Source organism: Mustela lutreola, chromosome 15, assembly GCF_030435805.1.
Source record: "Mustela lutreola isolate mMusLut2 chromosome 15, mMusLut2.pri, whole genome shotgun sequence".
NCBI classification, from domain to species: domain Eukaryota; kingdom Metazoa; phylum Chordata; class Mammalia; order Carnivora; family Mustelidae; genus Mustela; species Mustela lutreola.
In genome coordinates, this window is record NC_081304.1 from 60,327,636 (window position 1) to 60,355,031 (window position 27,396).

Here is a 27,396-nt window from a genome sequence, read left to right on the forward strand (position 1 = left end):
TTTCCCCCCCTGCGCAGCCCGAGCTCCAGAACTGGGACCAGCTGGGACCTTCCCGCGACCATGCCTTGCTCTTTTGCCTCCCGTCCAGATCAATTCAGTATTTTCTTTAATTGATATGTCCAGTGTGTCTTCAGAAAGGCACATCGCGGAGCGTTTGAGCTCGATTTCCCGTGGAGAGCGTGTCCACAGCAGCTCTACCGCCGGCCCCCAGAAACCCCCTTGTGTGCTCGTGTGAGCCCCAGAGCACGTGTTTCGCGTCCGGTGCTCTGCCCGGCTTCTGGACGTCTCCAGCGTTTCCGCGGACGGCCGCGGCGTGTCTCTTTCCTTATGAGTTACTGCCTCACGCTGCGCATATGCTGCGGTTTCGTTACCCAGCAGGACGCACAGAACAGTACGCACCTGTTTTAGTGGGCTTCAGGGCTCTGTGTGACGTTTGCCCCTCATGGGTCGTATCTGCTAGCGTGGTCGGGGGACATGTCCGCTGGCCAGATGCCCACAGGGAAAAGTTGTGCTAAGCTCACCCCGCCCCTCCGCGTCTTCGTCAGGATCTCACGCCTCCTTCTCTCGGACCTGGAGCGGACCATGGTGTTAATGGGCTTTTAAAAATCTTGAGGCCTGAGAGCATAAAGATAAATCTCGTATGTTCTCGGCCCTGTTAATTCTGTATGAATTTTGGAGTAGACTTTTTCCATACACTGGCAGTACCTCCTGGGATTTTTGTTGGTGCTATGTTGACTCTGCAAATCGATTTTGGGGAAAATCGGTGTCTTCACAGTTTTGAGTCTTCTGGCCCATACGTGCAGTACGTCCCCTCATTTATTTAGGTCTTGATGAATTTATGTCGATCATGTTTTATAGTTTGTAGTTGTGGTTTTTATTTTTTTTATTTTTTATTTTTTTTTAAAGATTTTATTTATTTATTTGACAGACAGAAATCACAAGTAGGCAGAGAGGCAGGCAGAGAGAGAGAGAGGAGGAAACAGGCTCCCTGCCGAGCAGAGAGCCCGATGTGGGATTCGATCCCAGGACCCTGATATCATGACCTGAGCCAAAGGCAGCGGCTTAACCCACTGAGCCACCCAGGCGCCCCTGTAGTTGTGGTTTTTAGAGCACAGGTCTCTCCGGTTTTCTGTTGGGTTTTTATATATATGCATTTGGTTTTTACGCCATTACAAATGGTAGATGTAAACACTTTTCTCATCTCCGATTCGTGGCATGTGCAAGCGTGATTGATTTCTCTATATTGACCTTGTGCCTAACAATCTGGTACATTCATGTGTTTGATCTAATAATTTTTCTGCGGATTCTCTCCGTTTTCCTAAGTATGCAATCACATCATTGGCGGGAAACGACGGGCTGGTATTTTTCTTTCTAACCCCTACATTTAGGAACATTTTCCTTCCTCATTGCCCTCGTGAGGACCTCCTCACAGAATAGCATTGTTGACAGCACGTTGTTCCCAGACTCCGGGGAAAAGCGTGTACTGGGTCGTTATTAAGTGTAATATTTGCCATCAATTCATCAGGCCCAGGAGTGTCTTTGGATCCTTCCCGCAGTCAGCGTGGACGCGGGATTCCATACGCATTTTCTCATTTCCCGGGATGACTATGGACCCTCCTCCTGTCTTCCGCCCGCGTGGCCGTTTGAACCTGCTCGAGCAGTTAGAAGCTGGGTCTGTTCTGGTGACCCGTTTGTCCTTCGATGCGGCCTGGACGGAGACCTGGGGTGCTTGTGACGTCGGTGTAGCCCGAATTCCAGCTTCGTGCCCCCAACTCCTGAGGCCCCTGGAAGTTCTCGACGTCTCATTGGCTGTTGTTGATGACGTTTGACGAGCTTACTTTTTTGCCGTTAACCACATACACATACGTCCTTCTTCAGGGCAGTCTTGGGTTCACAGAAAAACCGGGAGGAGGTTCAGGGTTTCCTGCACACACAGAGCCTCCCTCCGTCCCCCTCACTGGAGGTCGTGAGCCTGCACTGACATGTCGCAATCACTCTCAGGAGGTAATAGGCCTGTTGGGGCTCACTTGGGCGTCGTATATCCCCTGGTTTGGGTGAACACGGGAGGACACGTGTCATACAGAGTGTTTTCACTGCCCTTGAACCCCCCTCCTCCCTGTGATCGCCCCTCCCCACGCCACTATGTCTTTTGCATGACCCTTATGTCACACTTGGGCCAGCTCCCAAGTGTGAGGTTTGCTGGTTCAGAGCGTGACCCTCTGGGAAGTCTCATGTTCTCTCCCCAACAGTCCTTGGGGATGGGGGCCACGTGCAGGATTCCAGCATCTCCAGCAAGGGGCCTCCTGAGGGCCGGGTGCCTGGGGCCGAGGGCAGGGAGTCAGGAGACACCAACATGGGATCTACATGAGCGTGCGTATACGTGTGTGTTCTGCTGTCACGAGGCCTCCAGACCCTAACCTCGTCCCGAACCCCCAGCGCTCCGGCTCTGGCGACTCCATGCCCCCTCACACTGCTCTCACCGTAGCCTCCACTCGTGGCATGAGCATATTTGCTGTGACGTTTTCTGGAGCTCGCATACTACGGATACATCGTCTGTGTCAGGGAGATGTTGGAAGGATAAGGAAGACCGTCAGACTCTCCTGAAAACCTGTCATCTGGAGGTAATCCTCCAGGAATTGTGCTCCGTTTGTCCTTGACGACGTGCTCTGGAAATCCAGTGCCCGGAGCCCAGGCCAGAGCTGGGGAGCGTCAGGCCCCAGATGGGACACGGAGCCGCTGCCCGTGCCTGCTGTGGGCATCGAAGACTGCACGTCACCTGCCCAGAGCGAGAGTCACTGCAGGGAGGTGGACGGACCTCAGGGCCCCGGGAATCAGCCCAATTTGAAGAGCAGAGTGCCGGGTGGTTGGTGTTGAGAACTGGGGAGGGATGGGCTCCCGAGGCCTGTGTCTGTCCCAGGCGGGCCAGGCGCCGCTGCCGCATGACCCAGGCCTGCCAATCCTTGCCCCGCGGGGCTCACGGCCTGGTGGGTTGCCTGACTGGGGCCGTGGGTGGGTGGGCAAGGCTGGGCGCCTCCGCCCTGCTCAGGGTAAGCCCCGGCGGGCCCAGCGTCCACGGACTGGTGCCCTGTCTCCCACCAGGTCCCTCCGGGTGCATCTGGTTTCCTGGCACACGCATGAGGAGGGGTCCCCTTAACAGGTGGAACCCCCAAGCCAGGGAGTCGGAGTGGCGACAAGATCCTCATGGGGGGCTCTGGTTCCCTTCCTTCCCTCCAGCCTCTCACACCCGCTGGCTCCGGAGATGCAGCGAAGTCCTTGACCATCGTCCGGGTTCTTCCCAGGCTCATGGGAGGAGAGAGAGGCATGTGGGAACGACCCTGGGCATCTGGCGAGTGTCCACGACAGAGACGCGGGAGTTACGGAGCAGGTCTCTGTTCAGAAAGGCCAGCGAACGGCTTTAGAGACGAGGCAACACAGAGCCTCGGTTTTGAAGGGTGAATAAGAGTTTTCCAAGGGCAAAGGAGGGCAGGGTGTTTCAGGTGCATATTCCAGAATAATCCCGGCACGGCCAGCGGAGGGACAGAGACTGCCTGGGGAGCAGGGAGACGGTACCAGGCCAGGGATGCAGGGCCCGGGAGGTAGGCAGAGAGGGGGTGGTGGGACACGCCGGTGACCTGGAGCCCCTGGGCAGCGAGTTAGACGTCGCTTGTAGCCCGTGAGGGCTTGGAGCTTGGAGACCGTGAGGGGCTGGGGCTTTGCGCCGGCTGGGCACGGCCGTCGGGGGAGCCTTGGCGGGCAGGGGGGCACCTCGTAAGGGATCTGACGAGACCTCGCACATCTTTATCAAGCGTGATGGCGACACTCCGCCGGCTGGCTGTGAGTCTGTCCAGAGGCCCCCTCCTCCCCAGAGGGGACATAACCCAGAGCTGCATTTATTGCTAGCGTCCTGAACTGCCTTCTTTTCTCTGGGCATACATGGCCCTCGTCTCCATCACCTCCCACCCAGAGAAGCAGGGAGGCATCTGTTCCGGGAGGAGTTGAGGGCTGGGGCTGCTTGCCTGGATGCTTGGATGGGATCCACTTCAGCCAGTGCTGACACGGGCAGGTAGGGGTGGGGAGCGGCAGTCTCCCGCCGCGGGGCCGCCCCCCTGCACCCCAGGGCTCACAGGCCAAGTCGTTCTGGGGTAACAGACTGAGGGCGTGGGGAGGGAGGGGCAGGAGGGGTGGGGGGTCAGGCCAGCGAATGCAGTCAGAGGCTATAGGCACAACGGGGCGGGAACCCTTGGGCGACGCTGGCAGGTGGAACACAGTCCCCGTCCGCCTGCCGACGTGTGATCCTTGCAAGAAGCCCCGAGCATTGGCGGTGGCCCAGGTACGCGGACGGAGGAGCTGGGGTGCAGAGAGCTGGGCGGTCGGTGGGCCAGGGGGCTGCTGTTGGTGGAGAGCGAGCACCACCATTTAATTCAATTCTTACCGGTACCTTGCGAGGTAGACATCTTTATACCCATTTTGCTGATGAGGAGACGGAGGCTCCCAGCGGGGAGACCGTGAGTCTGGGGATAGCGCGGCCGGTGGGGAGAACCACACAGGGAGAGGGGGGCAGCGACATGGTCCTGTCTTCGTCCTTCACTCGGACCCACACGGGGCGGCCACGGGACGGTTTGAGCAGAACAGTGATGGGTCCCCCCTCATGTTTTAAAAGGGTCACTCTGGGCACTGCGGCTAGTGACTGTGCAGACAAGCACACGCCCAGCCCGATGGCAATGATTTGGGGGCAAGATAAGGGTGGCTTCGTGGGTCTGGGCGCCGGAGCAGAGGGGGCGGCCAGAGGCCAGTTTCTGGACACCATGCAGGGGACACGAGATGGAACAGGCGGCCAAGTATTAGGTGTTGGGCTTGCAGTGCTGGGAGGTGAGTGAATGTGACTTAACGAGAGTTGCGGGTCCTTCGAGAAGCCACGTCCAGGGGCCACGACATGGGGAAGGGGGTACTGACTGAGCCCCCAGGGATCCTGCACAGTGCCCCCCTGCCAGCTCTCCAGGGTCAAACAGCTGTGTCCGCTCACGTGGCCAGAGTCGCTGGGCACCGATTTCCCCGCCGCGGGCACGGGAGGCCTGACCTTTCAGGAGCATTTATAGTACCGACTGGCGGATTGTAGACACGGCGTCAGTGGTAACACTGGGAGGGCGGCCTTCCCTGCCAGCCCCAGAGCGCACTCCCGGCCACGTCGCTCTCACGTGGAGTGCGGCCTTACTGGACGCCTGCTCGGGGCCGGGCCTGGGCATCCACGCTGTCCTCGCAGAGTGGGCCGGGAGAAGGGGTCCCTCTCAAGGCGGCGGCCACGGGATCCAGGTCTAGACTCCCATCTGGCCAGAACTTGGTGCCCAGGTGCCCGGCCCATCCCCGGAGCTCACCAGACCAGACGTGCAGTCCCCCTCCCAGGCTCTGCTAAAGCGGGCTTCAGGCTGAGTCCTGGGGAGGGAGCCGCCCACCAGGCCCAGGGACAGGACCCGCCTGCGGCCTTCTCTGGCCTTTGTCCCAACAATCCCCCAGGCAGAGTCTGCACCAGGGAGATGGCCCAAAGAGCCCACCTGCCACCGTGGTGCACTGGGCGCAGGGCAGCTCCTGTCCACCTCGTCTAGCCACCCCAGCCCGCTCTCCTCCACTGCCCTGTGGCGGCGCCCTGGGCGGGCAAGCCGGAGCCCAGTGGGGCCCCAGATGGAGGCCAGAGAGGAGCTGGGCTCTGGCCGGGCCACACTCTTGCTCCCTGACCCTGGGCCTTGTGGGACGCTCCAGCAGCCACCGCCCCCTGCTTCCACCACGAGGCAGCCATGCCTTCAGCTCTGAGCCGTGTCTCTTCCCCCATGGCTGGCCTGCGGTGGCCAGCAGGTGCTAACTGGATCGAGGGCCTCTGTCCCAGCATCACGTTGCATGCCGTAGGCCTGCCGGGGGGCCTGTCCGCTGCACACAGCATCCCCTCTGCGCTGCCAGAGCCAGCGGGAATCAGCCTCCCCCCACAACCCCTGCACCTCTGTTTTCTCTCTGGCCAGCCAAGGACATGGCCCTCCGAGCCCTTGGAGAAGCAGATGGCCTCCGTGCAGTCTCCGAGCCCAAGGGGTGATGGGCCATTTGCTGGGGCAAGTTAACTTATGGACGAAACCCCAGGATTTTATCTCCCTGATGGCGACCGGTGGAGTGAGCTGTGACCTCGTGGTTGATATGTGCTTCCCGCCTCACTGGTCCCTGGAGGAGGAGGCTTTCCTGTCTGAGCCCTGCCTGGAGGAGGAGGCTTTCCTGTCTGAGCCCTGCCTGGAGGTGGAGGCTTCCCTGTCTGAGCCCTGCAGGTCCAGGATAGAAAGCCTGGGAGCAGGCCCCCCTCTGGAAGCTGGGGTGGGGTCTCCCTGTGAGGACAGGAGGTCTCTGAGGCAGGGCTCAGGGAGTGTGGACTGAGCTGCTTTCCTTGTTAAACCTGTCGGCAGCCCTGTGTGCTTGTCACACACTTCCAAAGTCATTCTTTTATTTGAGCTTCCAGAGAGACACATTGAGGCATTAGTTCATTGACTCATTCGTCCTGGAGCACGTCTTCGTGCAGGCGCTGTGCGGGGTGGATGGCCTCATACCCCTGACGCCCTCCACATAGGGAATCGGAGATCTCCCGTGAGGCTCAGCCGCGGACCAGAGCCCCTGATCCCTGCAGCCCCGGCCGACATGGATGCAGCTGCTGAAGGGGACCCAGGACACGGACAGGCCCAGACCGCCTTGCCCCACGGGTTGGGCTGTGGAGGGAGGGACCTCCAGACCCTTCCCCATCAGCTGCATTACTGAGCAGAGGAAACATTCCTACTGGGAAAGACTCAGCTCCAACGGGTCACAAACCACGCGTCCACATTCGGTAGACTCTGGGGCACCCAGAAGCGCAGGGAGAGAGAACTTTCGGATAAAGTTGCAGTCATCCTGCTCGGAGGCCGTTGCCATGGTTACCCAAAGTCTCCGGGGCTATGTCTCACGTGGGTGGGAGCCGGTAGGTGTTTGCCACAGGGAGCCCGAATGACCGAAATGGCGTGGAGGGTGGCAAGCGATAGGGCCCCCCAAAACCCTCAAGGGATCGGTGACACCGAGTCCCGATTGCATGCAGTCATACCCCTCAGCTCTCCGGGCACCAGGCAGGTGCTGTGTGAGGCGCTTTGCATACCAATTCCACCGACCCTCAGTGTCCACGGGAAGGAGGGCATGTCCTGTGTCACAAGGGCGGCCCTCAGGCCCTTGTGCATCGCACACAGATGGTCCAGCCGGTGCCAGCCCCGGCCCTTGGACTCCGAGCCCCGGGGGCAGGCATGGAATCCATTCTGTGCCTGCAGGGACAGGGTCCTGGGGCCCGAAGGCAGCGCCTCCCTCTGCCCCCCTTCTCCCTGGTGGCCTCTCTCCCGTGGGACCTTCCGTCTCCCAGGGACCCAGAGCCTAGTTCTCTAACCCTTCCCTGGCCCCCACACTGCTTTGCCAAATGCCCGATGGGGCGCTCGCTGCCCAGTCCTGGTGCTGCCACTGCCACCGTGCGGAGGGGACCTGTGATCCTGGGGGACCTCAGAGTAGGTGGGATGTGCTGTTGGCTGTCTTGGTGGCCAGGGTGGGCGGAGCTCCTGTCTGGCCATGCTCACCTGCCCTGGCCACGCCCCATCGTCTGTCTGTCTCTCCCGCACCCTCGGTCCCTCAAGCTTTCCTGTTCTCCCGTCACTGGCTTATTGGGGGAACACGCTTCAGTCCCCAACGGGCACCAGACCCCGTGCTGGCCTCAGAGATGAAATGCTAGTCCCTGCCCTCGCGGTGCCCACCATCTGGAGAGGGGCACAGGGGCATCCGAGGCCCTCCCGGTTGCTTTGCGATACAAGGAGGGGGAAGCCACAGACACCCAGAGGCCTGGGCCAGCTTTCCTGGGAGGCGAGAGGGTTTATGGAGCGTGGCCTCCGATGTGGGGAAGGAGCCAGCAGAGTGGGCTCTACGCTGGTTCCTGAGGGGAGCCCTCGAGCCAGCTCGGGCCCAGTGGCAGTCGGGCCCTGGGTTTCCGGAGCGTTCTCTGATAGATGGGCCCGGCTTGTCCTAAGTGGACTGAACCCACCACGCGCTTGACATGGACGCATGCCACCGCAGAAGAACCCACGCGGCCACGGTGCCACGCGGAGGCCGCGGTTCCCGTGAGGGCCTCCTCGGACTGGCTGCTGTACACACTTGGGGCCCTTCTGTGTCGTCTCACTCCCGAGAGCACATCCTCGTCTGCGCAGCCCCCAGCCCCTGAAGGACACGTCGGTGGCTTCCGAGCTCGGGCGATGCCGGGGAAGCCACTGTGCATAGACCCCGGAGGAGGAAGTGCGCCTTGATGCTCCCGCCCGCCCTGGTCCCCGGAAGGTGAGTGTCTGCTGAGAGAAGACGTGACACCCAACATAGGACTGTCCGTGAAACCCACGGTATGGCCGCAATCCAGGGCAGCCCCGTAACCAACAGCTAATTAACCAAACCCTCAGCTCGCGAGGTCACGGACACGGCACAGGGGCTGCTCCTCCTTTCGGTGGTGGGACCCAAGTCAATAATTCAGGAGTGTCTCTGCGCCTCTGGCAAGTTTGACGGCGGCAGTTAAGCTAAGGTTCTGCTGGGAATGCCGTGTTTCTGCTGTTCCTGGACTTCCGACCCCCGAGAATTTAATTCTGCTCCTTTAATAATTCCTGGGCGTGTGGGTTCTGTTGAGTGAGCAGCTTCCCTCTCACAGAAATCAACTCAGACCCTGGAGCCACTCGCTGCATATTCAGGAAGACAGAGCCCTGCTTCGCTTGGGTGCCAGCAGGAGCGGGAAGCAGCCCGTTCTGGAGGCAGCTGAGGGCCAGGCGACCCTGCCCGGGTGTGCGGGACCGGGGGCCAGGTGGGCCTCCTAGCGCCCCTCTGAGGAACCACCTGCCGGAGGTTGCATGGTGATCTGGGCTAGAAATGCAAGCCACTCCTCCATCATTCACGCCTTCCTTTCTGTAACAAAATTTACATTCCAGTCACTGGACTGGGTACCAGAGAAGGTGAAGATGGGAAATGTGTGTTCCTCGAGGAGTCCTTATGGCCTTTGAGGGAAACACAGACCGTGTGGAAGACAGGCATGGTGGGATCAAGGTGCTGGGAACATCAGGTCATCCTGTAGTCTGGGTTCCACTGACCAGCACCTGACCCTGGAGGGCCTGGTCAGACCCCCATCTGCAGAGCCTTGGAACTGAATCAGGAGGCTTGCCATGGCTGGAACCATCAGGAAAAGCTAAAGGAGAGGAAATACTTTTTTACCCTGTGGCTGAGTTGAACATGCTGGTCTGCAGAGAGATAGAAATAAAGACCGAGGGCCCAAGAAGGAAAAAAGGGAAGGAGGCCTTTCCCACATAAAAGCAGGAGTTAAGTGGGATCTTCCTGCATTTCTAGGTTTGATTCTGGGCCCCACTGAGGCTGTGCTACTGTCTTAATCTTGCAGTTCTGCAGGATGCCCCCATGTTCTCACAACCAGACCCTCTTTCAGCCTTAGCTAGCCCGAGCGGGCTTCTGATGCTGGCAGAGAGAGGGGTTGACCCCGATTGTGCTGAGCTGATTTGGATGTGTGTTGGACAAGAGGGGCGTCCTGGAAGCCAGGGTCAGGGGATGCCACGCCTCTGGGGAGGGCAAGCTTAGCAGAGGATCATGTTAAATTCCCGTCTCGGAGGAGGACTGGCGGCAACAAACATGGGCAAAGAATACCAGACATTCTCCCAAGTGCTCCCGGAGGGTCTGCCGGTTAGCCCCGGGGTGGGGTGGGGTGGGGGCCTTGCTGAGAAACAGGCTGGCATCATCCCATTTCTCAGATGGAAAATGGAACCCACCAGGGGTCGCGTGGTTTGCCCATGGCCGAGTGACTCAGAAGCCAGGCAGCCTGGAGCCCAGGTTGCCGCACCACCCTTTCTAGCCCCGGGTTCAGTGGGGAGTGTGGGGGACATTGTGGCCCCACTGAGGGCAGGCTGGGCCTTTTGTGCAAGGCTGCAGAGCTTGGCTTGGTTTCCGAGGGACGGGCGATTCCCTCTGAGTCTGTGCCGATGGCCGAGAGTGCAACGAGGAAACCTGTCGTTTCCACGGCGAGCTCTGTGGGCTTGTCGTGTCGCCGGCTGCTTGTGACCTCCTGACTGTGTATTCGATCCAGCCAAGAAAGTTCAGAGGCCGAGCTGGGGAAGCACCCATTTAGGGGATGCTGAATCCATTAACACGGTATTTTTGAAAAAGTCTCAGCTGGAGGAAAATATTTAAATAGAAGTCATTAGTGAGCATATTTCTGAAGCCGGCAGTGCCTAATAAGCCAAAATTGCTTTCCCTAAAAACGAAACCCATTGAAGGTTTTCAGCCCCCTTTCTGAAGTGCTCAATAAGGGAGAAAAAAACCCGCAGCTCTCCCTGGATGGAAACTGCGGAGAGGCAGGAGTGCTTTCTGGTCAGGCATTGTCCAACCACAGCGACACAAATCAGCCCTTTAGGATAATTTATATCTCGGAGAGGAGTTCGGAAATGGGTCTGCTTGGAGCTAAAAGCATCGTAAATAAGCCTCCCAGCTGCAGTGGGGGCTCCAGACTGGCCTCCTGGCCTTCCGCCTGACACTCCTGGCCTGGTCCACCCAGGCCGGGCCACGGCTACCGCCCCCTGGCTGCAGGGTCCCCCTCTGAAACCCCAAAGAGGGTCTGGGCAGAGCCAGGACCTCCCCACTCCTATGTGGGCTCGTTAGGCCCTTGCTGAGAGCCGGGACCGTTGGAGGAACCTGACACTGATAAGAATGCAACCCCAGTTATAGGATCATAGCACACACACAGACAAAACTGTACGAATGTGTGTTCATGCTAGTGGGGGCATGCCTGCGTGTGTCCGTGGAGGCACCTGACCCAGCTTGGGGGAGTCGGAGAATTTAACCTGGGGGGTGGATGCTTGGTCACATTCTGGATGGGGCTGGAACAAGGTGGGTAGCAGGTCTGGCTGGATCAAGCCAGCTGTGGCTCCTGAGTCCCCGCCTTGTAAGACCTCAGGGGATCCCAAGGAAGGGGGACTTGGCCAGGGCTACATTTTAGAGAATGTAAAGGCCCACATTTTAAGATGAGATTATTTTTCTCCACCTTTTCCCTCAGAAAATATTCCCCTGGAAGTCTGTTGTGCAACAAACAGGACACTGTCTGCGCTGTTGGGAAGATGTGGTGGTCGGAGAACCCCCAATCTGTTGGCAAAAAAAACAAAACAAACAAACAAAAAACCAGAAGGAAACAAAGAAACTGAACACAGACGGAGTAATTCATTATTTCCTGGAGGCCGTCTGCAGGACTGTTGAGAGCTATTAGGAGCGGAACTCGGAGAGGTTATCTCTATGACGCCGGAGAGAGATAGATTCTTCCAAGGAGACAGCCCCAGTGATGGGGGAGAGCGAGGGCGTGGGGGCCACTGAGGCTGTACCTCTCTGGGGTCCTGCCTCTTGGGGAGGGAGTAAGGGAGGCAGGCTGGTGAGGGGCCCGGGCCTCCCTGTCCGCCTGGAAACCGAGGTGGCACGGCTCTAGGGGCTCCGGGCTCTCGCTGTCACTTTCCTTCTTGCGGCTCCCTAGAGCTCTGGGGGAGCTGGACAGAGAAGGGTGGGGATCCTGACGCCCATCCGAGCCAGGCCACTGCTCCCTCCACGGTAGGCAGTGGTCAGACTGAGATGTGGGTGGGGACAGGTGGTGACGTGCATGGGGCTCTCCCAGGGAGTCCGAGGGGAGTCGGAGGCCGGGGAAAACCGTCTTGGCCTGAGATTCTGTGGGTCAAACTCATACACACAGAACCACGGCGAGAGGGCCCCAAGCCCCCACGGCAGCAGCCATGACCAGAGGCCGGTCTGGGGACTGTGGTCTTGTGGGGGCAGGACTCCTGCCCCCTTCCCTGCCCACATCCCATTTCCAGCCCCTGGAGGAGAGCTTCCAGCGGCCCCGGACAGAGGTCAGACGGCCGTGGGCATCCCGTCCCTGCTCACCTGCCAGCCCAGGGACTTCTCAGCCTCCCTGAGCCATCCAGGGGCACGTGCATCCGGAACCAGCTGCCAGCACGGTCCGTGACCTCAGACCACCTCTCTCCTGCCCCTGCGCCAGCACCCTCCATCCCCACTCCCACTCCTCTGAGCCGGTGCAGGGGGTCGGCCACCGTGTGTGAGCTATGCAGGTATTCTCCTTCCCCGTAGTGGACACACTCCTTCTGGCACCCCATGCACAGAGGACGGTGGGCACCTCCCAGTTTCCGGGGAATGGTACCCATGACCCTCAGCCCTGTCCGGGAGTCAGGGTCTAGTGTTAGAAGCAGACACGGACCCAACGGGCACCCAGATGAGGACATAACTGCAAAGGTTCCTAACATGCCGGGAGGAAGTCACACACAGGGTCGGGGCACGGGCCCATCTCGCTTCCTCCTCCTCATCCCCACTCTCCATATGGGTAGACCGAGGCTGGGGGGTGGGGGTGAGCAGAGCCGCAGGGCCAGAGCCTCAGCCCTGCGTTTCTGCTCCTCCTCAGTAGAAGGTCCTGCCTCGGATCCTCTGTAGGACCACAGAGGAAGGGAACGGAAGGAACTAGAACACAGGGAGCTCTTCACCCGGTGAGCCTGCCCTGCCCTGCTCTGCATGGAACAGCTCTCCCCTCTCCCTGTCCCCAGGTCCCTCCATGCAGCCACAGATCCCTCAGTTAGGCGGCCCTCTTCCCCTGTCCTTTCCGAGTCCCCTGGGCACTGCCGGTGACATCGGCCACATCCTCTGGGACTCAACAGTGTCCTTCTCATGAAAGTCCCTCCTACCTGAGATGGGGGATGGCACGTGCGTGTGGATGTGAGGCGGCTGCCGGGGAAGGAAGCCAGAAGCTTCTCTGGATGGAGGAGGGTCCGCTATGCGTGCCCCTCGGGAAGGGTCGGAGAGGACAGGAATGTGGCCTATATACCTTGCAGGTTTGCGGGAATGATGGCCTAGTGAGGTGCCCAGCACCTGGGCGTCCTCCCTCCAGGGGCTGGCAGGGGGCAGCGGCCCCACAGCACTGTCTGGGTAGTGAGCAGGGGAAAGGTCACAGGCATAGCCCTGGCCCTCCTTCTCTGGCCCCTTGTCTCCCCATCCGGACTTCTACTCAACCACAGTCTGGGGGGGCCCAGTGGGCCAGGGTCGTGCCCTCAAGAGCTCCACTCACGTGGGAGTGACATTCCTCAGAACCTGGTGGGCCCCAGGCTGGATATCGGGCCTCCCACACTTCTATGATTTGGAAATGCCACCTGTGGGTACTTTCTGGACGCCCTCTGCCCAGCAAGGCCACCCTGATGTCCTGGCACCCACCTCGCCGGCCAGCTCCCTGGGCTGCAGAGAAGGCATCACCACATCGTGATCCCTTCTAACAGACATGTCTCCAGAGGGCCCCCCACGGGAGCACGAGGCAGCCTTCCCAGGCCACTCTGGGTGGGGAGCAGGGAAGCCTGTGGGCCAGCAGCCGAGGGCTCCGTGGTCAGAGCAGGAGGTTGCTTGGAAGCAGGTGGCTGGGCGCTGGTGACCCATCATCCCACCGAGGCCGGTGGCAGGGGATCAGCTCCGTGAAGCCTTCATACTCTCCCCAATGCAGGGTCTCGCTGGCGGCTAGCTGAATCCCCCAGATGACTGCGGGAGGGCTGGATGCAGGAGCCTATGGCCTGAGGGGGCGGGAGCTGTCTCTGAATTCCTGGGAAGCTCCATAGCCAACCACTGGGGACCCGCTCGGATTCATTAAAAATATGTCATGCTAGACTTATTGCATTTTAAAAAATCAATCAATTATTTATTTAATAAATATTTAGTGAGCGTGTCTATGTGCCAGGAATTAAGTTGGAGCCCAAGGACAGAGCTGTGAACGAGACAGACAGTTCCCTGGCTGTGCGGTGGCTGGCAACCCAGGTGTGGAGGCCTGTGACGGTCCGGAAGGAGACGAGAGACAAAAACACGGGTGTCCTGGGGCATGATGGCGTGATGCATTTTCTGCAGCCTGGGAGCTGGTCGGCGAGCCACGTCAGGGCGGCCTTGCTAGTTGGGGGTGGGGGGTGGCGGTCCAGAAAGCACTCACAGGTGGCGTTTTCAGATCATAGGAGTTGGGGAGACAGTGCTGTACACAATATTTGCTGGGACGTGTTGTGTGATTTCTCCGCAGCAGGCCGCGCACTGCACCTGCCACACGCGTTTTATCGAGCCTCCTGACAGCCCGCGTCGTCTCTCTTTCATAGGCAAAGACGGTGAGGCTCAGAGAGATGGTGACTTTCCCCAGGTGGGAGGGGAGGTGCGGAGTTGGGACCCGAGCCCCTGCCCAGGCTGCTCACCCTGCGGCCCGTGACCACCAGGCTGTCCCCGTCGATGAAGGGCAGAAATGGGGGCTGACGGCACACACTTCACTGGGTATTTCCTGAGGTGGAGGGCCAGGTGGCCGCCTGCGGAGGAGCAGGGCCGTGGTGAGGGCGCGGGCTGGGTCTGCAGCCCTGTGTGCCCACGGGACTCAGCGACCTGAATGAGGCTGGCCAGTCTCCTCTGCAGCCACCGCCAACCTTACCCCAGCCACATCGAGTTACCGGGAACTCCTCCAACATACCGCGTGTTTCTCACCTCCCTACCCTCACGCAGGACAACTCCCCTGCTTGGAATGGTGCCTGCTCCCTGGAACTCAGGTCATGCCTACTTCCCCTTAAAGAGTCCGCTGAAATGTCACCTCCTCCATGAAGCCTTCCCTGAATTCCTCTAAACTTTCAGTGTCACGCCCACATATGCATACCCAGCTGCTTGCCTTCCCACAGCAGGCAAACGCTGCTTGTGCTCCGCTACCAGCAGAGGAATGGTTTTGGCCAAGTGGCGACGGGCTTGAAGCTACAAGCCCCTCAGCAGGTGCAGTAGGGCTCCTTGTTTGTGGTACGTTCTCACTTCGGGCGTGTTTCCTTGCCCAGGGCTCCACACTGGACACTCCCTGGAGGGACTGCCTTTTCTGATCAAAGAGTCTTCTTAGTTCAACACAAAATCTAATGCAATGGGTGCTTTGCTCAGTGATTAAGTGAAAGGAAGGAGGAAGGATGGGTGGGTAAACCAATGAACGATGTGCAGTTAGGAGACAATGTACCTACTTGGAATCCAATCACGGATCCAGAAAGAGAGAAGCAGATGGCGTCAAGAGACAGACACAGAGGCAGGACTGGAGTGGGAGCAGAGGGTCTGGTCTCTCACTCCAGACCTGCAGGGGAGTGGGAGGTGGCGACTTGACGGTCAGTGGTAACTGGACATGTCAGTCCCACTGTGGGACCGCCAACGTATTAGCGAACCTTCTGGGATATGGATGAAGATGACGTGGGGACAATGGTCGAGCAGTCCCAGCCGTGCTGACAGGACAGCTGTGAGGTAGAGCTCGATGGGGGCTGGGAGTGGCTCCACTGTCAGGCCTAGTCCAGGAAGCCTCCTTGGGTGGTCCTACGGGTCACCGCTGCCACAGAGGAGGCTTCGTCCCAACCCTGACCCTCCGTATACCTTACCGGTGGCCCCCACCCGTCTCCAAGCCCTTCTCCAGCACTTCCTGGATTCTGCTGTCTCCCTCCTCCTGCATGTCTCTCCCGGAGACTGCAGCTGCTCTTACCTCTCTCCCGTGCCCCCTAGAGGGCTTTTCACAGCAGGTGCCGTGTGGCACTGGGCACACAAAAGGCACAGATGCCCAGCCAACCTTTCTCTTTCCCGAGACGACTCTCCACCCTTGCAGGAGCACACAGCCTTCACAGCTTAAGTGCTGTCCCACGAGCCCCCCTGGAAGAGCTCCTGGGCTCCACGCGCTGTGCCCATCGGGCATTCGTCCACTTGGGGCATCAGGAGCTTCCTCTGGAAGGTGGCACAGGAAGGCAACCCCTGCCTTACTGTGAGTCTCCAGTGAGATAAAGGGCAGGAGGCAGCTGGGCCAGCGTCACCCACGTGAGCCCCGGGCAAACACTCACAGTCTGTAAGGGACACGCACAGGGGCTCTTCTGCCAAGCCAGGAACGCCGGGGCAGCACTGGACGTGTCTGACCCCGGTACCCTCTCACCCAGCACGCCCACAACTCCAGAGGGGATCGACTCTGTTCTAAGTATGGGGCTTGGATGTGTCCCCTCAAGCCAGCCCCTTCCGCTCTGGTGCCACCAGGCTGTCCTTCACACAGCGGGTTCACACAGCGGGTCTCCGACGGGTCCCAGTCCAATCCCTTCCTTGCCCGCCCTGCACCTGTTGAAAAGCTGTTCCTCTGAGTCTCGCCAAGCAGCTCTGCCCCTAGCGGTCCTGAGACGCACGAAACTCCCTTTTAGGAAGCCAGGGTCAGAGCTGCACCACAGCCACCTGCTCCCGCAGCCTCTGCTGCTGCTCAGCCTCGGGGAGCATCTCAGCAGCCAGCCCTGGGTGAGGACAGCCCCCCCATGCACCCGCAGGGGTGCTGCTGTGGCTTGGAGGTTTCTGAGGAGCAGGGGTAGGGGAGACACTTGGAGGGGAAATCCTTGGGGTTGGATCCAGCCCTTTGCAAAGGGGGGGGGGGGACTTTGGATAGCCCTGTGGTTGTATACCCGAGTGTCTGTATCGGTGCCTGCTGCCATGTGTGTGTGTGTGTGTGTGTGTGTATGCACGCGCGTGCACGTGTGCCTCTGGGTCCCTGCCCTGTGTGACTCTCTGCAGGAGTGTGGCACTGCTTCCGTGGGCGACTGTATCTAGGTGTGGGTCAGTCCCCGAGGGTTGGTGTGGGGCAGTGTAGTAGCTGCCCTGAGCCTGCCGGTGGGGGACAAGGGTCTGGGATGTGTCCGTGCGATGGTGCCTCTGTGTGTGGCTGTGCCCATGTGTCTGTGTACGTGAGGATGTGGGTGTCCGTGTCCAGCCGTGGATGGGACAGTGAGTCAGTGTGTGTCTGACTGTGTTGGCACCGGAGTACCACCAAGTGTGTGACACTGTGTGTGCCTGTCACCGTGTCCCGTGTGGTCTGTGAGTGGGTCTGTGAGTGGGACAGAGCTGTGTGTGGGTGGGTGTAAGCGCGAGTGGGTGTCCGCGGGGCTGGGAAGCAGTGACTCGGTTTGTCTCCATCAGCCGGTGCCCCATCCCCGTGCGTCTCGGTGATGTGGCAGTGTGGACACGCGTGCGAGGGTGTGAGAGCCAATGCACCCGCCGGCGGCGTGCACCACACCAGCGGGGCCGTGCGTGTGCGCGCGAGGGTGCCGTGTGCGCGCGTGGGCAACGCACGCGTGTCCCTCTCTCTGCCCCGGAGCGCCGGCCTCACGGGCCGGCCCCGGAGCGGCCCTGGCCCCCAGCGCGCCCCCTCCCACGCGGCGGGCGGCGGCGGGCGCGGGCGCCTCTAGGACCCGGGGCGGCCGGCCGCTGTCCCCGGGCCGCGCGAGTGAGCATGTGCAGAGCCCGCCGCCCCCCGCCGCCCGCGCCGCCCGCCCGGCGCCCGCCCGCGCCGCCCGCTCCGCCCGGACGCCCGCAGCCCCGGGAGCCTGGCGGCGGCGCCCTCTTCCCCCAGGGCGCGTCGGGCCGCTCGCGGGGGCGCCGGGGTCCGGGCGCTGCGGGGCTGCGGGCTCAGCGCCCGGGAGCGGGCGCGTGGCCGCCGGAGCGGGCGCCCCAGCCGGCCGCGATCGCGGGGTGAGTGCTGTCTCCGGGGCGCCCCGCCGGGACCCCCGCCGGGACCCCCGCGCGAGGGGCGGGCGGGCTCCTTCCCAGACAGCAGCGAACAAGTTTGTGTAGACGCGGCCGGAGCGCGGCGGGGCTGCACCTGCGGGGGCTTGGAGCGGCTGGCGGGGGGGCGCCTCTGGGCCGGGGCGGCTGGCCGGCGAGGTGTGGGTGGGTGCGCGCGCGGGGGCAGCGCTGGAGGGGGCTCGGGGCGAGCGGGGGGGTGCACCTGCTCTTCTCGGGGCGGCTGGCCGGGGAGGTGTGGGTGCGCGCGTGGGGGCGGCGCTGGAGGGGGCCCGGGCGGGGTGGCCAGGGGCGCGCAGGGCAGCTTTGGACGCGCTATCCCCACCCTCCGGAATTCTCCGTGACCGTCCGTTTCCGCGGAGGGAGCGGTGGATCCGGCGAGGCGGGGGACGAGCGCCAGGTTTGGGGCGCGCGCTGCCTCGCTCAGGAGACGTGTGCCCGAGCAGCTCCCCCTCGCTCCGCTGCTAAGAGAGGCTTCCGGTCAGCCGAGGCTCGCTCTGTCTCTCCGTGAACTTGAACGGAGGCAGAGGCGAAGGCGGAACGTATGTATTTATGTATTTTGTTGGCAAAATTACCCAGAGTGAGCTCTGCATCTCCCTAGGTGGGGACGGAGACAGGACCCGGGGCTGCTCATTGCGTTTTTCTTGTATGTCCGGAGCTTCAGGGTGGCCCTGCGGGGGTCTGCTTTCTGAGCATCCCCACCGTTGGGCAGTGGCTGCTGGTTCTCCCCAGGGACGCAGGGGTGCAGAGGGGCGCCTGCCCTTGTGGGAGTCGGGGGAGGCTGGACACCGAGGTTCGGCTCCCACAGCCCTGACCCCGCATCCGGGATCCCGCTGCTGCCCAGGCGCCCTTCCCGGCTGCTCCGAGCCGGACCGAGTGGGAACTCCACTGTACTTCTCTGACCAGCAGCGTCTCACGCCATCACCCCCTCCTGTTCTGGAAAGGCCTGCTTTAGTTTAGGGAGCTACGGGGCTGTCCCAGGTTGGGACAGCCTCAGCTGGGACCCACAGATGGGGCCTTTTGTTTTTCCTCCAAATTGCCTGGGCTGGCCACCGGGTTAGAGAAGGGAGGGCTGATGGGGAGAGAGAGGAGGGAAAAGCTGGCGGGCCCTTCTGCCTGCAGCAGCCCCTTCCTGCCCCTTGCAAATGCTGGAGAAGAGGCAAGGGGAGGTTGCCTCCCACAGCCTCCCCCACCACATTCCCTTGGCTCGGGTCTCAGAAGCCCCTTGAAGAAGGTGTCCAGTGGGTTGCTAGAGCCCTGGGGGTCTGTGAGGAGCAGCAGCTGGGTTGGTCCGAGAGCACATGTGTCCGTGTTCCACGCACACTTGCGATCACGGCTGCTTGGCGGGCGGCTGGGCCGGGGGGCTGCTCCTGGCAGCCCCGTCCTCTCCAGGGGGAGCCCCGTGGCCCTCATCCACGGCTGCGCTCTCCCGAGTCTGGGCAGGAGTACTTTCAGACTCCTTTGGAGGAACGCTTGGTGTGGGGTGAGGGGACCCCTCTTTGCGGCGGGGGAAGGAGCCCTGTGGGGTGTGGCCGGTGGCCTGCGGCATATCCGGCAGGAAGTGAAGGGCAGCCTGGATTACGCAGGAGGCCAGACCCCATCCTTTCCCTCCAATTTGTCTAATCAGGCAGAAGTGGATATTCTGGACACCCGTGGGTTGGCCTGAGTCCCTGGCCAGGTCAGGTAAGGCCCGGTGCTGAGGAGTGACTACGGGGCTGGCTCCCTGGGGGTTGGCTGCAAGGGCTCCCCATGCCTGGAGGCTGGAACTGAATCTTGCCAAACGGAAGCTCTTGCAAGGGCCGGGTCTCACGCAGACACACTTGGCTTCCCCTCCCGCCCGGCTCAGACTGGGGGCCAGCCCCGCCAGCTCACGGTCAGGGCCCAGGCAGTGGGGACGGCACGGTGTTTCGACTATCAGGGCCTTTATCTTCGAGAGGCCCGTGATCCTCACCCCAGCCGGCAGGGCAGGCCAGCTCATGGGGGGCACCAGCGCATGAATCTGGCTGCGCCTACCCACTCCTCGGGCCTTAAAGTCTTGTTTTCACACTGTTTCTCCCGATCTCTCCTTGCCGTGCCTGTCCTAATCACCGCGTTGACCCGCCGCCCGCACAATTACCGGAAGTGGGACGCTTTGGAGAACGTGGTTGGGGAGGAGCCGCCTGCCAGCCTGGATGTGAGAAGGGGATGGAGAACAGGCTAATTTAGGGAGCCGTGAACAGGGCGCACCTGTGGCTGCCGAGGCCCCTTCCTTCCGCGGGGCTTCTCTTCTCTTGCCGCTGGAGCCCCTTGGCGATGTGAGTCCTTCCCAGAGGGCGACCGTCTTGGCCCGAGGGAGCCAAGAGGGTTTGGAGGGCAGGAGCACCCGAGGCACCCCCTCCTGTAGGGTGAGTCCCCATCCCAGCGACTGCGGGAGTCAGAGGGGCCTGAGGCTGAGTCTGCATGCTCCGCTCACTCACCCGGATTTATCTGAATTGCTGAGGGCCTTGGATGACCCTCCAGGGGTGGCCCCCAAGTGGGAGAAGCACACGAACCAATGAACAAGCCAGAGTTCTGGATGAGCTGGGCCGGCGGCAGCCCAGGAGGCTGCGCTGGGCCATTCCAAGGCTGCACTGGGCTCCAGATCCACGCACGCGCAAGGGACGGCGGCAGGCCTCGCGGTGGTTGCCCACTGTCTCTGCAGCCCGGGGCTCCAGCGGAGGGGGGCGTGTGATGCGGCACCTCAGAAAGCGTGGGTCTCATGTCTCGTCCGTGGCCCGGCTCCGTGGCCCCGACTCTGACAGCAGCCGGGTCCCTACGACGGCCCGCGGTGACCCTGCCTCTCGGGTTTACGGGGAGCCTCCGTGTTCGCTGCCCGCTCTGCTCCTTTCGCGCACGTGGTGCTGCGTGAGAGCATCTTTTGGTGTCTGGTGCGGCGCAGGAGGCCCCGTTTGTATGAACCTCGGCGGGGTAGAAGGGACCGTCCTCTCTGGACTCAACGGTAAACGGAGTTTTGACCTTCCTCTTACGCTTTATACCTTCTTAACGGCATTTCTTATTTTAGACTTTCTCACGTAAGTTTTGCGTTCAGAAGATCAACGCATCTGCCTTTTCAAAGTCAGAGGGATCCCATTCCCATTCCCCGACCTCGTCCTGCCCGAGGGCCCGGGGATTCGAATTCAGGGGGGTCCTTTCTCTCTTGGCTCTGAGCCTCCAAGGTGCAGAGGCAGGGGTCCCCAGGACGTGGACAGCCACGGGCACGGATCTCCAGCGGGTCTGCCCTGTGCTCACCCCAGAGCTGGTCAGGGGCCCTGAGTGTGTGTGGCCTCAGCGGGCTCCCAGGCTGGGAGGAGGAGTGGGCCGAGTAGCACGTGGCCCCCCCCGGGGCAGGACACCCGGGCACTGTTCATGGAACATCCTGTCCCAGCATCGGCTCCGGGGGATCAGGAAGGCTTCATGGAAGATGTGGCATGGAAGCTGAGCCTTGATGGTCACAGAGCATTTCAGAGTCATGCGAGGGGCCCCAGGGCTCCTGGCCAACAGAAGAACGTGCCTGAGGGGGCGTGGTGCGGCTCCCACGGGCCTGCGGACACAGTACCTGGGACGTGGCCTTCTGCAAGGGGCTGGGAGACGGAGCGTCAGGCTGGGGAATTTGGGCCTGGCCGCCGGGTCCTCGGGAGCCCCTGCAAACAGCAGCAGTTACTGGTTCTGTGTTAGGAAGATCACTTTCTTAGGTCCAGCCTTTTGGAGGGGGCAGGGTGTCCAATGACGGGCCCTGAGCAGGGCAGTGGCAAGGCTGCAGGGGAGGGAGAAAGCAGAGGGAGCTAATTCAGAGCCCCAAGCCCCACTGGAGGCTCCCCAGCACAGCCTCGTGGAGGTCCTGAGGCTGAGGAACCCCCTGTCCCCCTGTCGTGGAAGCTGGAGCTCAGGGCTGTGGGGACCCCACTGCCCATCTCCTGCGGGGCGAGCAGCATGCTCGGCCCCGTGCCTCTGTCTGCAAGCTTCTTGCCCCACTAGGAGTGTGCGGCTCTGAACCCCAAGGGTCCCTGTCCTCAGGCCATGGTCACAGGGCTGAGATGCTTCTGGGGGCTCCTGGAGTCTTTCTCCCCTCACCTGTCACTGCCTGTCCTTTCTGGGGGGAGGTGAGGGAGGCAGAGTCACCTGACCGAAACTCAGTGACCCGGGGTTGGGCATGGAACCCTCAGAGCTCTTTCTCCAGGCCTCAGGGGCTGTTGCTTTCCTCTCCCTGCTGCCGCCACCCCCACCTGCTCAGTCCCTGGGAGCCCCCTCCCCCTGTCTCGCCGAGCAGGCGGCATCTGCCCAACATCCCTCACCTGCAGGCTCAGCACCTGCTGCCCCCTGGGACCCGGACAGCAACCCAGTACCAGGAGAGGACCCAGGTTTCCTGAGGCCCCGCCCACGAGAGGGTCCTGCTTCCTCCTGAGACCCCAGAAGACCCTGGGTCGTGGGATCCTTCGTTCCTCCAGCCCCTGCCCTTCTCTGGGGGGCTGAGCCCCCCCCCCCGGCTGACAAGGCCCCAGCCTCATGCAGCAGCATGTCCCCTCGTTCTTCTCTCCCTTGAGCGTGTTGTTTGATGACAAGACAGGAAGTGCCACGTAGGGGAGAGCAGCTTGGGAAAGAATGGCCCAGACTCCCAGCGGACAGGGCACCCCACAGGGCTGCATAGGGGTCGCTGGGCTAGGGGCACGGGATAGCTCGGTGGTCTGACCACAGGCCAGGACGGGGCAGGGCCATGGCGGCTGCGGCCCAGCCTGGCTCCTCCTTCGCGCCAGAAGTGCTTCAGGGAGGGGAGCACAACAGGGAAGCGCCTAGGGGCGGCTTCGAGCAAGGACGGGGTGCCCGGCCCACCCCAGAGAGCGGGGGCTACGAGGGAGGCGAGGGGTTCCCAGAGACTGAATTCACCCGTGGCTCGGCTGCCGGGGACCCCTCCTCGGTGTTCGTGACAGCGAGCACCAAGCTTTGTAGGGAGCAGTTTTCCCTGTGGGCAGATCCCACGGCCTTGCTGTTGGTCCTATTTCACAGATGAGGAGCCTGAGGCGCCATTCTGAGCCATGCCTTGCCCCATGGGGGTTTGGGGTGCCGCAGGCACCGCCAATGGGCTCTGTCCCACGCAGACAGGCCATGGTTGGATGACCCCTAGGCATTGGCAGCTTGCCCTGACCCTGGCTAGGCCGGGAGCTTCCGTGCAGCTGCCCCTCCTCTGGCCACCCCCAGGCCTCAGCAAGCATCCACCAGCAGTGCCTGCCAGTAGGTGAGGTGTGCTCGGTGCCCGCCGTAAGGAGAGGTAGGGGTGACGGGGTGGGGGGTGGTGTGAGGCTGGCTGCAAGGGTGGCAGGCTGCTTTAGAGGCCCTGCCTCCACGCCCAGGCCCCCTCCACGCCCAGGCCCCCTCCACGCCCAGGCCCCCTCCCCAGACCAGGAGGCCCCTCTGGGAGGGGGTGACTCCAGAGGGCACTGTGGGGTCCATGATCACTGGGATCCTGAACGATGGGCCCTGACGGCGCCTGGCCCACCATACATGTTTCCCCACATTTCGGGCTGGGCCCCCCAGCTCTGGGTTAGTGTTCCCTGAGGGCTCGGGACTCCAAGACCCCACAGGAGGGGTGGCTTTCTGATATCAGGGAAGGCTTCTTGGAGGAGGTGACTCCTGGGCTCAGAGGTGGAGGATACACAGAACTTCGCAGAGCTAAGAGAGTGGGAGAGATAGAAGAGGCGCCAGGACGGCGTGCGCCGGTGGCTCCCTGGGGCGTGGGGCATGCGTGCTTGCACACACGTGTGACGGGAAGCCAAAGGGAAGGGCTGGGCAGTGGAGAAGCCTGGGAGGGGTCTCGTGCGTCCCACTGAGGAGCTCGGAGTGTGCCCCAAAGCCATGGGGAGGTTTTGACAGGGGTTTTGAGCCAGGGAGCACGGTGATCAGATTCGTGTGTTCGGAGGATCGCCCTGGCAGCCTTGTGGAGGGTGGATTGGAGGTCCAGAGCTGGAGGCCGGGGGATCAGGCAGGATTTCTTGGGATTTTCTCTGTAGCGTTACAAATCTGACGAGGCTGGCTGGGGCGGGCCTGGCGCACGCCAGCTTAACAAGAAAGTAAGAGCTCAAGACCCGTGCAAACGGCTTCCCGGCTCACAGTTTAAATCCAGCTCCGGCTGCGGACAGAGGGCCTGCCCCCGCGATCCCAGACCCAACCCTCTCTGGGGCCTCGGGACCGGGGGTTCTGTGAGCTGAGCTGGAAAGGGCTGTGCTGGCCAGTGGGGTGGGGGGGGTGGCACTCTGGATCTCTGCCCTGGGAATGCCAGGCCATGGGGGCCCAAACATTGTCTTTCTGTTCACACCAGGCCGGCTGTGCCCTGCTCACAGAGCAGCCATTGAGGGGCTGTGGGCCTGGCGGGGGTCCCGGGCCACGTTAGTCATGCTCCTGGGAGCTTTTTTTCCCAGGACAAGACTGTCCTTGTGCCGAGGGCCACCCTCATGCAGCGGCCTGGCTCCTGGCAGCTGCAGAGCCCCTGCCAGCCCCTAGCAGCCCACTTCAGAGGCACCGCTACCCGGAGCCAAAGCCCAGCGTGAGAGCTGAGGGCAGCCTGGGAGGCCGCGCTGAGTGCCTCCGGCTTTCCCGCTAGGGGCCCCAGTCTCCATCAGCAGGTGCGTGGCCCCTCACCCTCTCCCGGGCTAGAGCCACCAGGCTCTGCGAAGCAGTTCCCAGAACGCAACTTCCAGGACCAAGGCGCTCTGGGGAGGCCATTGGCAGACTTCGTGCATGCATGGAGCGCCTGCTGCATACGCATGCCCAGGGCTGGGTACACTTGTGCAGGCTGGCATCCATTGCTGGCTGGGAAAGTTATTGGTTTAGAGTTCAGGCCCTGAAACAGACCGTTTCAAACCTTGGTTCTTCTGTTTGCCAGCGGAACGACGTGGGGAAGTTCTTTGGCCCCCTTTTGCCTCATCTGTGAAATGGGGCTGTTCCACCGTCTCTCTCTCTGGGCTGCCCTGAGGGTCGAACAAGGTGCTAGGTCAGTGTTCGGCTCCGGGCCTGGCCTGAGAGGATTCTGTGTGGAGCCATCTCTGTCCCTGGATGTCCGGGGCTGCTCAGGGGGAGGGGGCGTCATTCCGATTTTACAGATGGGGAAGCTGAGGCCTGAGGGACTGCCCAGGGGCACACAGCCAGCCGGTCACGGAGCTGGGACTTGAGCCCTGCTCTCTGGGGCTCCTGCAGCACAGGCGTCCCCTTTGGGAAACAGAGGCTGGAGCAGGGGCTCCTGACCCCGGCGTGGCGGCACCGTGCCCCTCCCCTAGCATCTAAGCGTGCTCTCTCTCCTCTTTCAGATCCCCAGCCAGGCATGGGCGTTGGCAGAGCCCAGCGATGGCAGAGTTGGTGACCCTGGGGCAGGAGCCACAACCATGGGGCCCAGTGGCCGGAGACGCGTGATGGTGCTGTTGGGGCCCCTGCTGGAGACAGACCGGGAGGACCGGGAGCCCCAAGGAGCAGAGGCCGGCCCCAGCATGCGGAGATGAGGCCTCTGGGTGCCCTGGCCTCCCTCCCACCCGGGCGCTAGGAGCCGTGCCCAGGCCCCAGCCGGGAGCCCCGCCGCCCGGGGGCATGGCCAGGCCCTTCTTCCGACTGCAGACGCTGCTGCGGCGCACGCAGGTCCTGCTGTTCCTCCTCACAGCCGCCTACCTGATGACCGGCAGCCTGCTGCTGCTGCAGCGCGCCCGCGTGGCCCTTCCACCAGGGCCCCGAGCACCCGGCCCCCTGCAGGCCTTGCCCGTGGCCGCCGTGGCACTGGGCGTGGGCCTATTGGACAGCAGGGCACTGCAGGCCCCCCGCGTCAGCTCGGAGCTGCTGCTCGGCGTGGACATGCTGCGGAGGCCCCCAGCCCGACCCCGGCCCGGCCCCCGCGGGCTCCGGAGCCGGAACTCGGAACTGCGGCAGCTGAGACGCCGCTGGTTCCAACACTTCATGGGGGACCCCCAAGGGCCACCAGCTCCGGGCCCTGAGGCCCCCAGGCCCGCGGCCAGCAGCCGAGGTAGGTGCCTAGCTCTGGACTCCCTGGCGTGTTGCGGGGCCGCTCCCCGGAGCCCTGCCCAGGACCAGGGGTGGCTTTCCCCTTCTCAGACCCCACCTGCAGCCTCCAGACCACTGAGTTCTTCCCACTCACTCGCTGGGCAGGTCCCAGAGCCTGGCCTCTGGGTTCAGGTGCACATCCACTTGCGTCCTGACTTAACAGTGACCTCGGACCCCTGACCTAAGGTCCCCAGGTCCCTGGGGCATAGAGATAGGCATACCCAGCCCAGGGCTCGTGTGGGGATGGCATGGGACAGCAGGGAGGGCCCAGGGCAGCAGCCTGTCCCACGTGCAGGTCCTCAGCCTCCCCCGATCACAGGCTGGGGGCCGTGTCTGCACAGCACTGTCCGGGGTGATTTGGGGGCTCGTGTAGGTGGAGACCCCTGGCCCCAGGGGCCTGGTGTGCTTCCCGGCACCAGTCCGTGGTGGCAGTCCCTGGTGGCTGCTCTTTTATTGTTAAACCAGCTAATCATATGGCATTTGTGGTGTACCTATAAATGACACGTTGATGGAAATACCCTGACTATGACGTCCTGATCCTGCGGGGAAACTCAGGAAGGTGGGGGATGTTCTGTCAGTTGCCAGGGTCACTCCCCTGGCAATTCCCCAGAAGCTGTGGTCTGTTTGGGGTGTGACCCCAGGAGACTGGCAGGGAGCAAGGAGGGAGCTGGGGAAGAGCAAGTGGCAGGGGAGGGACCAGGAGACATCTCGGAGTACAGCCTGGAGGTAGCAGGTCAGGAGGAGGGCAAGGCCAGGGAGCCTGGCTTCACTGCCAAGATAGTGAGATGATCCAGGGAAGAGGAGGATCCCCTGAGGCCTTCATGTTGGGGAGATGACTGACGGTCAGTGAAGCCTGGAGGACAGTATCTTTCTGTCTCCACAGAAGGAGATTTCTCCTGAGGTCACGTAGGTCAGAGCACTTGCTGTGGAGTTCCTTAGCAAGGCTCCCCCCTAAGAATGAGGGGGACAAGAGGAATGGATTCTGCAGCTCACTGCACAGGCTGCCTTCTGTAAACTTGCCCCAGCGCCCTAGGAAGTCGGGTCTCTATGCAGACTATACCAGCGTGACACGTTTAGACTAAAGTGTGAATGACTGACAAAGTCAACACAAAACGCTTGAGCAGCAGCCAGGGAAAAGAGCACAGGTTTTGAAAACAGACTTGGGTTTCTCTTTTGGTATTTCTGGTCGCTGACTCTGTGGCCTTGGGCAGATTGGCCAAAGGTCAATTCTTTATTTCTCCATGTGCACCCTCCTCGGGGGTCCATGCACCAGTCTACCCTTCTCCGTGCACTTGAAGAGCTCAGTCTGGGGGTGGACCATCGCCGCAAAGCAGCACTGAGGCCCAGGTGAAGGTCTTTATGACCCGGCCAGCGGGAGGGGAGGTATGGAGTGACTCAGTCTGAACCCCAGGGGCACCCCTTGTCTCCACGTCATCTCCCCCAGGCGAAGCAGTGGACAGGGTGTTGCAGCCACTGAAGAAATCAGGACCGCAGGGTCATGGGGCAACAGTTCTGGGGCAATCAGGATGCTGACCGCCGTGAGCCCCTGGGGCGCCCTCCCCGCCTCCAGGCTGGCCACGCTCGTCACAGGGCCCAGCGGCCCATGCGGGCCAGCTGCTGGGCCTGCAGACAAAGAGGGTAGCTCTTTGTGGCCGGGCAGCCCGCCACGCTCCT

General features: G+C 61.9%; 1 protein-coding gene and 1 long non-coding RNA gene across 7 annotated transcripts in view; both read left to right on the forward strand.

The window, feature by feature from the left end:
* Positions 1 to 11,393: 11,393 nt before the first annotated feature.
* LOC131816893 (uncharacterized) lies at positions 11,394 to 14,102 on the forward strand. Of its 2 annotated transcripts, none has more exons than XR_009348223.1 (4): positions 11,394 to 11,652; positions 11,875 to 12,167; positions 12,515 to 12,596; positions 13,826 to 14,102. It is a non-coding gene; the product is annotated as an uncharacterized LOC131816893 (long non-coding RNA). The 2 variants fall into 2 exon arrangements; XR_009348222.1 differs by lacking the exon at positions 13,826 to 14,102 and adding an exon at positions 13,595 to 13,735.
* Positions 14,103 to 16,375: 2,273 nt separating this feature from the next.
* The window catches only part of WSCD1 (WSC domain containing 1), a 31,007-nt gene continuing 19,986 nt past the window's right edge, over positions 16,376 to 27,396 (forward strand). The window contains exons 1-2 of one of the 5 annotated variants that reach the window (XM_059150382.1): positions 16,376 to 16,395; positions 24,984 to 25,684. In XM_059150382.1, the coding sequence (XP_059006365.1) occupies positions 25,258 to 25,684 (427 nt within the window). In that variant the 5' untranslated portion in view covers positions 16,376 to 16,395; positions 24,984 to 25,257. Of the gene's footprint in view, positions 16,396 to 17,435; positions 17,620 to 18,027; positions 18,213 to 19,332; positions 19,354 to 19,792; positions 19,965 to 24,983; positions 25,685 to 27,396 lie in introns of those variants that run through there. The other 4 variants (XM_059150378.1, XM_059150379.1, XM_059150381.1 and 1 more) reach the window with 4 other exon arrangements.